The following is a 10,553-nucleotide window of genomic DNA, read 5'->3' as shown; positions in this document are numbered from 1 at the left end:
ATTAGCTGATGAACCTTTTGAGAGCTAGTATACCCTAGTAATCCTCAATTTCCAATTGGACCGTTGCAAGAGACTCGAATGACTGGAAAACCGTTGCCGAATTGAGAAGATTCTGACATTTAGACCTGACATTTCCTTCTGTCATAATTACAAAAGCTTTAATTACGATGGTACATGATCCTAAAGCATCTCATAAATCCCGATAAATCGGTGGCAGAAGGTACATCAATATTATGAAGCACAGAGTTGATTCGGTGACTCAATAGCACATGCTAATTATACCGCGACCCATTATATAATTCCACAATGTACCAGTGTTATTCACTAATGACCCCGCGTGTTCTGACCTTTCGCTTTCACTCTTTCTTGGGTTACATACCTGCGTATCCGATGGCATTAACAGAGGGCCGTACGTAATTTTCACTCTTTTTGGTTGATTGTTGTCAGGAGGGGAATATTGGTTCGGAGCTGGTGATTCGATCGCTTCCCGAACGCATACGAAACGAGATAGTTCCCAGTATTGCAGATCTTAATCAAGAGAATCAGCTGCCAAATCTGATGAGGAGCAAGAGAGATTTCAGTCAAACACATCATCATGTGGTTTTTAGGAGGGTTGAAAGACCCATCGCTGATGAGTACAGTGATTTCGGTGAGTTATTATCATTATTTTTTCTACAATTGCTCCACAATTTTTTATAATCAAATTATTTGCGTGATGGTAATTTTAATACAGAGCTCGCTGTCTTGAAAATAATTTTGTGCATCTGAATTCTATTTTTTAAATGGTAGTCCCATTGAATTTTTATGGCATTAATTACCTTCTCGGAAACGATCCGGTGATATGATTCAAATTGACCGCAAAATCAGCACTAATTATGCAATGATCTCCATAATCAGTGATTTTCGGATGAAGTGAAAACCTGTTTTTCAGTTGGAGGAATTTGCCATCGGAAATTCTTATTTATATTTTCTTGTGAAACCACTTATCAATACGGCAATCGCTTTGCCACACTGGTCATAAAATTTTGCCGCTAAAATCGAATACGCATTAAATCTGGGATTAAAGGCGTCACAAAATCAAAACTCGTTCATTCGTAAAAAAAGAAAAATATACTCAATGCAAAAAACCGGGGATTTCCGGAGATTCACGTGAATTAATATTTTCGTGGAACGAATTTTTTCCCACTGAGACAAGATATTCGAAAATTTTCGGGTTAAATTTCCAAGGCATTCGATTATTTAATTTACAAATCGAAAACGATAAAGTTCTGTGCAATTATTTCACTCGTAAAAATGGATAAAAATCCCGGAAGTTCTCAGTTGAATTGGAAATTAATTCAATTGAGACTCATTGCTCCCTGAATATTCAGTTGTTCATTAAAAATTCAAATAAATTGGGGCATTCTCGTAATCTCAGGCTGGCCTAATACAATTATCAGGGGAATAATTACCAATCGCAAGATTTTACGCGCCTGAATTAAATTGAATTTAATGACATTGTTTCCAGTGTTGACAAACCACTTTATTGAATTCTATTATGACTCCATGAAATAATGAATAATTTTCCCCATTAAATCCCAATTTCTCAGTGAACTATCGTAATAATGACTTCCCTTCAGCGTTCATGGAACCGGATCACCTGGCCAAGCGGTTCAGGTCGAAGAGATCGATTACACCTGGGAGGTCAAAGCGCGATGCACCTTACGTAATTTATCCGGAAATCCTCTGCATCGTTGACTACGACGGCTACAGGTAACGGATTGAAAAAAAAAAAAAATCCACTGAAGAATTCCCGCGTAACCACTGATAATCAGCTGTGAAAGAGGTCTTCCTGAATTATCTCAATCAATTTTCTACCCAACAAATGGCTATCGACTAGCAAAACCAATTGATACGACTCCACTTCGATTTCATTCTCTCTGATGGAGAAAATGGATAGAAGTTCTCTTCATTTTTTCGAAATAATTCAAAGAAGACGTCTTTCCATCCTGTCAAATCTGATACATGATAAAATTTTTGTTTCCTTGCTCAAAGGACGGGCCTCGACGCTCGCGACGAACAGAGTGTATGTAAAAAATTCTACAATTATGAAGAATAAATTAGAATAACGAGTTGATGTTTTAGATTGCACGGTGGAGACAACGTTCAGATAAAAAGATATTTCGTGTCATTCTGGAATGGTGTCGACATGAGGTACAAACTCCTGAAGGGCCCTAAGATTCGCATCAGCATCGCTGGGATTATTATATCGCGGGTAACAATCACCTTTTTCACTTTCTTCCTATTTTTTTGATATCTCAAATGGCAAACAACTGGAATGGAAGTGATGCTTGACATTTGTTCATTCCGCTTCTCAATTGGAAAATAGGGAAGAGATGCAACACCTTACTTGGAAAGAAATCGCGTGGGACGCGATGCGATTGACTCGGCAGCTGCTTTGACCGACATGGGCAAATATCTTTTCCGGGAGAGGAGACTTCCGGTTTACGACATTGCCGTTGCCGTGACGAAGTAAGGGTAACTGTAATTCTAAGGCTATTTCGTTGAAAATTGGATTTAAAGATATGAATACTTTCGTCGGTGTTTCTCTCCTGCGGAAATTCATTTTTTAATGGAATTCATTCTCTGCTAAATATTCAGTACTTTCTTGTTATAAATATTTTTATCAATAACCGAAAATTCATCTTTAATTTCACAATTTTAATTATATCAGGATTATCGAAAAGGAAAAATGCAAAAATATTCAATTATTTTCATCCCCTTTTTGGCTGTAATTATTTGACTAAAAAAAATAGCTGATGATTCCAAAAAAATTTGGGGCAACCAAATATCTAAAAATTTTTTAATCATTGCAATTTTATCGTAATTCGGAGAAATACGCCAATTTCTTGGCAGAAAAATGAAAAAAAAAATTGACTAATTATGAAATTTCAACGTTCTCGGAATTTTTAAAGGATTTCGCCCCCCAAAAATTGATAAGGTAATTCTCAAAGCTCATGGGCTCCGATTTTTTCTGGAATGCCCATGAAGAATGTAGAACAGTTGGATTATATTTTTCATAAGCAATTACAATGGCACTCACTCTATTGTTATATTTCCTTCCCACTTTTTTTTTTTATCAACAACAGGTATGATATGTGCCGTCGTAGGAAGGGCGGCCGATGCACTAAGGGAACTGCCGGTATGGTTTATTACACAGAGACCAATGATTGCTACATGTTCATGCTTTTTATCATCATTTCATCACATCGAGCATCGCCATGTGTCATTTGCAAATATCACATGCTATACATCATTAGTTGCATGTCCATGCAAGTAGTTGTAGTAATTTATTACCAGAATTAATAATAGATTTGTAATTACACAGAGAGAAGAAAATTCTTAATCGAATAATTCTCCCTCTAGAGTAATCGCAATATAAAAAATATAATGAAAATCGATGGTTTTAACAGGTTGCGATAATTTTGTGAACAAATTCGCATTCCAGGATTGAGTATTAATTTTTGTTGTGCATGTGTTGACATTATCCCGTAGTATTTATTATTGAGACAGCTTGAGTTAATTATTTGGGTAATGGATTAGAATGGTAACGAGAAAAATATGTGCACTCTAGTGGCCTGCAAGGACGAACCACGAGACATCGATGTTCCTCGACTCTGGACGAATTACCAACCGACATCATCATCAATTCAGTCACGATGAGTGAATAATTGCATTCAATCGATCACTCAATTTCCCCAATTACTCGGTTATTTAAGTCAGCAGGATTGTTTGTACAGCTTCTCTCATCTCCTGGAACGTTTTCTTAATTTGTTCTCTACTAATTCTGTTTTTTCGTTGTTTTGTTCTGTATGATGGTTGATTTGTCTCGTGACGTGGCTCTCCATCACTTCAATAAATTGTTTATGATAAAGAAAAATTTTATTGTTGCGTTGCAGATTAGATATGTGCAGGAGGCAATACGCGAATGACGTGTGCAATAGAGGAACCGCAGGTACGTTTTCTCGAGAGAGAAATCGCATGAATGAGCATCTCGCATTTGCTCAATACTTCCCGCACCGACAGTGATATATGCGGGAATTGTGTGTGTAAATATTATTCATAATATCGCACATCTATGCTGCATATTTATTATGTGCTGTGTATGTGTTGTTGTTAGATATTTTATTGGCAGATGGACGTTGGCATCTATATTACGAATTTGATGAGTAGGAAATATTTAAAATGAAGAATTTTAATTTTTCACCGTAGATAAATTATTTTAATCGAACAGTAGCTTTTTTCTAATGGAGATTTTATTTCAATTATTACATTCAACATTGCCACAACCTTTTGCGGTTGCGATATATTATTTTAAAAGATAATCGACATTCCAAAATAAATTCGATTTAAAGGAATTTATTTCATTTTTATGATTTTTTAATTATTCAAATAATTTGTGGTCAGAAAATTCTTACAGCTTGTATTATAAAAATTTTTGATCCTCTTCTACTCCTCATCAATTCTGCAGGCATTAAAATAATTCCTTTCTGATCTTATTATTATTTTCACACCTCTAAAATGAGTAAAATAAGCGCTGACGTCAGTCTGTATTTATCACATACATTCGCAAGTATATTTTTTTCGTGGGAATTCTCTAATTCTTTTGATATTTTTCGAACCTTCTTCATCGTTCTGCTCCTACGCACTCTGCACTGATTGTTTATTCTACCTTTTTTTATTCACCAAAAAATTGGCCGTTTTACATTGCAAAAGCTGTTATTACCACTGTAAAATATATCACTGATATTTCACCCGATTTTTATCATTCTCTCTTCTGAAATTCAAGCACTCTCCGGGCACTGGCTTAAGACCTATCCGCAAGATCATTCATGGAATCTATTTGTTCCATTGATCATTATGAATCTCCACGTCCACCACTGCACCTTCTACGAACTTTTGTCTTCACTCTGACTACTCTGATTCGTTGTTTCATCTCTTATTTATTATGTTCCCAAAATTCCTTAATTTTTGTTACTATTTTCAAAAGTTGTCGCGATGTGGTAAGTTTTTATCTGACGTGGTTTCCACTGAATTTTGTGTATTCGCTGGGTCACAAGATTTTTCACCAGCAATGAGATAATGCATGATTGCTTGTAATGGCCACTAGTACGGCTTCCGGTATTTCTCATTCAAATAAATGGTAAAACTGACGGTTACTATTACTAACATATAATTTCTACAAATTTCTAATCAAAACCTTCGTAGAATGACAATTAATGTGCAATACTTTGAGTAGTTAGTGTCCCATTGAATAACTCGAGTAAATTAAAAATACATGGTAATGTGCAAAACCTTGAGAGAGTAACTATGAACCCAGAAATTTGTTAATTGCTTTTCCCCACGCAGGTTTCGCATACGTGGGTGGTGCCTGTGTCGTTAATAAGCGATTAGAGAAGGTCAACTCAGTCGCAATAATCGAGGACACGGGTGGATTCAGCGGTATCATCGTCGCTGCTCACGAAGTTGGTCATTTGTAAGTTGCTGATGCACGACAAGCTGTCGATAATTATCGTGAATTACAATTGATGAGTATTTTTAATGCAGATTGGGTGCAGTGCACGATGGATCACCACCACCGAGTTATCTGGGTGGTCCAGGTGCTGAGAAATGCCGATGGGAAGATGGTTACATCATGAGTGACCTGAGGCACACGGAGAAGGGCTTCAAATGGTCCTACTGCAGTGTCTCCTCTTTTCATCATTTTCTCAAGTAATTTAATTATTCAACAGAATATCACGATGTACTCTATAAATTAATTTATTATTCGAATTGGTATTCAAATGGTTCAAACTTCATTCCTCAGAAATGAATATAATTAACAATTAGATTAATAATTCAATAACAGTGGAGACACAGCTACCTGTTTATACAACGCGCCCCACGAGGATGAGGCGCTGCCCAGGGTCTTACCTGGAAAATTATTATCATTGGATGCCCAGTGTCGTAAGGATCGTGGCACGAGTGCATGTTTCGTAAGTAATCCTCCGGCAATTATCACCTACTGTCTATTTTCCATTCGACAATCAATATTTATCCATTTGTTATTAACAGAAAGATGACAGGGTATGCGCACAATTATTCTGCTTCGATGCGGGCTCTGGTTATTGCGTCGCCTACCGACCCGCGGCAGAGGGCTCTCCCTGTGGTGATGGACAGGTAATCATCAATCGTGATTACAATGAAAACCATTGATCACTCATTATTATCTGATGCCAATCAGTCAATTATTTATATTTTCAGTATTGTTTGAACGGAAAATGTGTAGCTGAGCATGAAAACATTATTCCGGATTATACACAAAATATTCCCACGTACGTCAGGCGCGACAGCATTTACAATAGTGCGTCTCAAAGTCGGCCAACGTATGCGCAGTATAATAACACAGATTACAGGTATATTTTATAAATATATAAACAAATTTATGAATACATCATAAAATTTATTCTTGACGGATTATCATATTGTACTATTGCCTAGTATTGTACGTGCATTTAAAAGAAAAACAAAAAATTGATAATTCGGTTATCAGTTCATCCCACAATTCAAGTTTTTCGATATAGAAGAATTTATAAAAAATATGAATAATGCAGGTTAATTCAATATATTTCTATAATATATATAAAATATATATAAGTGTAGTTTTCTATTATTTTTGGAGAGTTGTTATTGGAAATGAATTTTATAAGTGGCTGTGAAGAATGGATAAAACGAAAAATGGCATGGTGAATGAATTATATGTTAAAAATGAAGAATAATATGCTACACAGGTATCTATGGGGCTCAACAACCCAAAGTACACCCCAATCAACGACACAGTACAGCCGTAATGATTACACATCAGTATCCCCCGGTGATACGACGTACAGTCGTTTACCCACTTCCTCAACCCCACGTCCCAAACCGTTCAGCTTCAGTACGCGAACGACACCCTTTTCACAGCGTCCAACTGGATACAATAAAATAAAAAATTACGACAAATACTACAACAAACACGATAGCACAACGACGAAGAGAGAGAATTATTTAAATAATTTGTCCAACGTGTACTCCACGACTACCAGTCCAATCACACCCAGTACATATTACAGTACATATAGTAGAAATACACCGCACAGTCTTGTGAGCTCGGTGTCGCAAGCGACAACAAGCCGTGGTAAGGCAACAATTATCACTGAGAAATTCCATAAATTCCAACGAAATTCTCTGAGAACGAAAATATATATTTCGAAATTATCTCACCCTCTCTGGCCTGCTCTATCCAAAATGCAACGGATTTTTCTGGGATCTTCTGGTTATAATCTGAGACTATTCTACACCTGGACAGATTTCACAAATATACTCTCCTCCTGTATATTTACTCATAACAAAACAATTGTGAATTCAAACGAGATAAGTCGACTCAATGCAGCTTGAGATTTTTTTTTCTGATTAATATCTTGATGGGTTCCACTTAAATTTACAACGTGTTTCTCAGGAAAAGTGATTTTCAAATGCAATCGAGTTATCATATCTCCTCACTTTACTCCTTCATTGTTCTTCTCAATATAACAACGACTTCATCATCTTTTTTGCAGCGGAGAAGTCTATACGCTTCATAGTTGTAACAATGTCTTTGAAAGGTCCACAAACGACCCCAGGCAATCAACAAGCGATTGCAATGATTGAGACTGTATTATCTCTCTCATTTCTCAAATCGTTCATATATCAAGCGATTCTGGTACTTGATCAAAAAGGATGTGCTCCACCATTTTGCAAAATTACCGATTTTCAAAAAAATTTACCCGAAAGAATATACCATATTTCCATTATTCCGCGATCATGACTTTTTGAGGAAACATGAAATAATGATAAAATGTGAAAAGACATTTTTTTATCGTCATTAATAATTGACTGATTAAAAAGTTGGCAGAAAATGAAAAAAATTGGTAATCTTGGCTAAAAGGGGACAGGACATCGTTCAATAATCCTCAAATTTATTTGTCATCTCTACTCTTCTCGGTTTCTGGCGAATAATCGATCCCCATGAAATATTTATCGATAAATTTTTCAGGAACAGAGGACGATGAGTGCATTGATGTGGCGTCAGACTGTGCAGAGCAGATTGACAGGCTGAGAATGTGGCTGTGCCATCTACAATCTGTGAAAAGGCGCTGCTGCGCTTCCCTGAAGAATATCTGCGGCTGAAATTATCGCCAATTCGATAAAAATAATGAAAAAATAAAGCACAAAACAAAAATTTCTGTTCTATTTCACTATTTTCATTCTTATCCCAGGGAATTGAAAGGAAATATTCCAGAAATTGCGTTTTTAATTATTTGAACAAATTACCACGGGAAACAGTGTTCATACATGTATTTCAAACGAATAATGAAATTTTCAATCTCATCAGCTCACAATGTTTTGCCTATTTTTATTATTATGTTTGTTGATTGGGAAAATTGTTCATAATTTTTTAGCATTTTGATCTAAAAAGTTGATACTCGAATGAGAAATTGAGGATAATACGTCAAAAGGATAATTCAATTACATTATCATAGGATACTACATCATTATTACGTAGAAGCGATTATTGAGATCTAAGAATTGATATTCTCCTTGTTTATAACTTAGAATAATCGTGGATTACCTTGAATATATTGACGTGAAGAATGCCTGACGTATTTCAGTGAAAATATAAAAAAAAGTAAGAAAAAATGGAAGAAATTTCTCAACGTTGTACTCGTGATTCGGACAATCTTCAATTCGATTAATTGTTTTAACTCTTTAATTTCCTACAATTATTAATTTGCTGAATATATTTATTCGGGGATTTGAGAGGTGGAGTGGGAGCGGTCTTTATACAAGTCGCCTTGTAGAAATACGTACAACAATTTGTTTGTTTGTTTGTTTGTTGGCTCTTTCGTTAGTCTTTTGATAATTGATGCAAAAGAAATATCGATGAGACTCGTCCTTATGTAGAAAAGATGAAAAATGAGGAAACATTTTTGGTAATGTAAGAATAAATCATAATGACGAAATATGCATTTGTGTTTTCTTTGAAAAATGATTTTCCTCAACGAATCCTCCATAAGATGAGTGAATTAATTTTTCTGGATAATTCATAAAAACCGAAATATCACAATTTCGTAATGTAATGATGATGTTAAACGTACCTCGAACAGAAGCCACGAATCCCATTATTTCAGGTGGCAGTGAAACCTCACGAAAAGAAAAAAATTTTATTGACGTTATCTATGCGCACGTGTGACACGTAGGAAACTTTCGTCATCACATTGTTTATCTTTCCACCAGAAACACATGTTAACGTTCTTTTTTGGTATTAGATTTCTAAATGAAATAAAATATGTCTTCACGTGAAAATTGGATTACCATTGTTGGTATCTTTCCACCATCTCACAATTCTTAATCCAATATCCTAAACTTTCTTATGCAAAAATCTTGACCTAAATGTAATTATTACAGAGGGGATTACCGGTGTCTTATTCTTCGGTTAATCCTCAATAATTGCAAAGGCAATGGCTTAAATCACGCATGATTATGAATTTTACAATTTTATATCCCCAATGATCAAAGACGCCGTATTTTTTATTAATTGTGCAACGTGAGCTCTTTAAATCGTCTTAAAATATATCATGTGTGCTCAAGTGCTTATCTACGGATTTATAAGAAAAAGTAAATCTCGCGGAGCGCTACAAATTGATGGGCCAATCGTCAGACACATTTTGGAAATTCAGTCGAATAGATAAAGTTCAGCTATCAGAATTGGTGAATAATAATCCAATAGTATCGATCATTTCTCGTAGGAATTACCTACAAATAATTACGGGTCTTTTATTTCCCCACGTCTAGATCAATCGAAAAAAATGATCACACGGATGATATTGTTGTGGGTAATTGGGTGCAGTCTATCTGCTGAGGTAATTAAATTGAAATTCATATAATTAGTTTTTCCTAAACAAATTGACGTCTTAACCCGGGTAAAAAAAATTGAAATTGGAATATTTTTTCCAAATTTTCAAAAAATTTCTGGAAAACTTTTCACAAATTTTTTTTTCGAAACAAAAAAAAATCAAGTAACAAAACAATTGTATTTTTGGGATATGATTTGAAAAATTTTTCAAAACCTTTCCCAAGAATAAAATTCGTTTGTTGTCCGATTTTTTTTTGTTTCATAAAAAAAAAATTCTGAAAAGTTTTCCAGAAATTTTTGGAAAATTTGGAAAAAATATTACGATTACAATTTTTTTTTTACCCGGGAATCTGTGCCATAATAAAAACAATAGTGATAATGATCAGACCTCAAACTTTAGATCCATCACCAAATGACGGATGAAGAAATTCAGACGGTATTCCGAACTTCCCGGGATTCAGGTGAAAACATTAACAAATTATGCCAACAAATGGCAGTGAATGTATATTTATAAAATAATAATTGATATGATGTTGACTGTAAAAATTGTAGTGCCTACTCACGAAGTCGTTCCGGTGCTACATACATCGCGTAAAAATGG

The 10,553-nt window shown here is 35.2% G+C and overlaps 1 protein-coding gene across 1 annotated transcript in view; it reads left to right on the top strand.

Moving 5' to 3' along the window:
• sona (sol narae) overlaps nt 1–9,061 on the top strand; it is a gene marked incomplete in the record, with an annotated part of 35,441 nt that extends 26,380 nt beyond the window's left edge. Inside the window, 12 exon segments of the mRNA XM_011306855.1 lie at nt 448–649; nt 1,620–1,752; nt 2,125–2,254; nt 2,369–2,511; nt 3,939–3,994; nt 5,389–5,515; nt 5,587–5,751; nt 5,888–6,014; nt 6,094–6,198; nt 6,283–6,434; nt 6,810–7,195; nt 8,093–9,061. Coding sequence (XP_011305157.1) covers nt 448–649; nt 1,620–1,752; nt 2,125–2,254; nt 2,369–2,511; nt 3,939–3,994; nt 5,389–5,515; nt 5,587–5,751; nt 5,888–6,014; nt 6,094–6,198; nt 6,283–6,434; nt 6,810–7,195; nt 8,093–8,226 — 1,860 coding nt within the window.
• Between the last annotated feature and the right edge of the window lie 1,492 nt (nt 9,062–10,553).

This window comes from Fopius arisanus, unplaced genomic scaffold, assembly GCF_000806365.1.
Source record: "Fopius arisanus strain USDA-PBARC FA_bdor unplaced genomic scaffold, ASM80636v1 scaffold00050, whole genome shotgun sequence".
In the NCBI taxonomy this organism is placed as follows: Eukaryota; Metazoa; Arthropoda; class Insecta; order Hymenoptera; family Braconidae; genus Fopius; species Fopius arisanus.
Note: the sequence above shows the minus strand (reverse complement) of the source record. Positions and strands in the feature narration are given on the sequence as shown.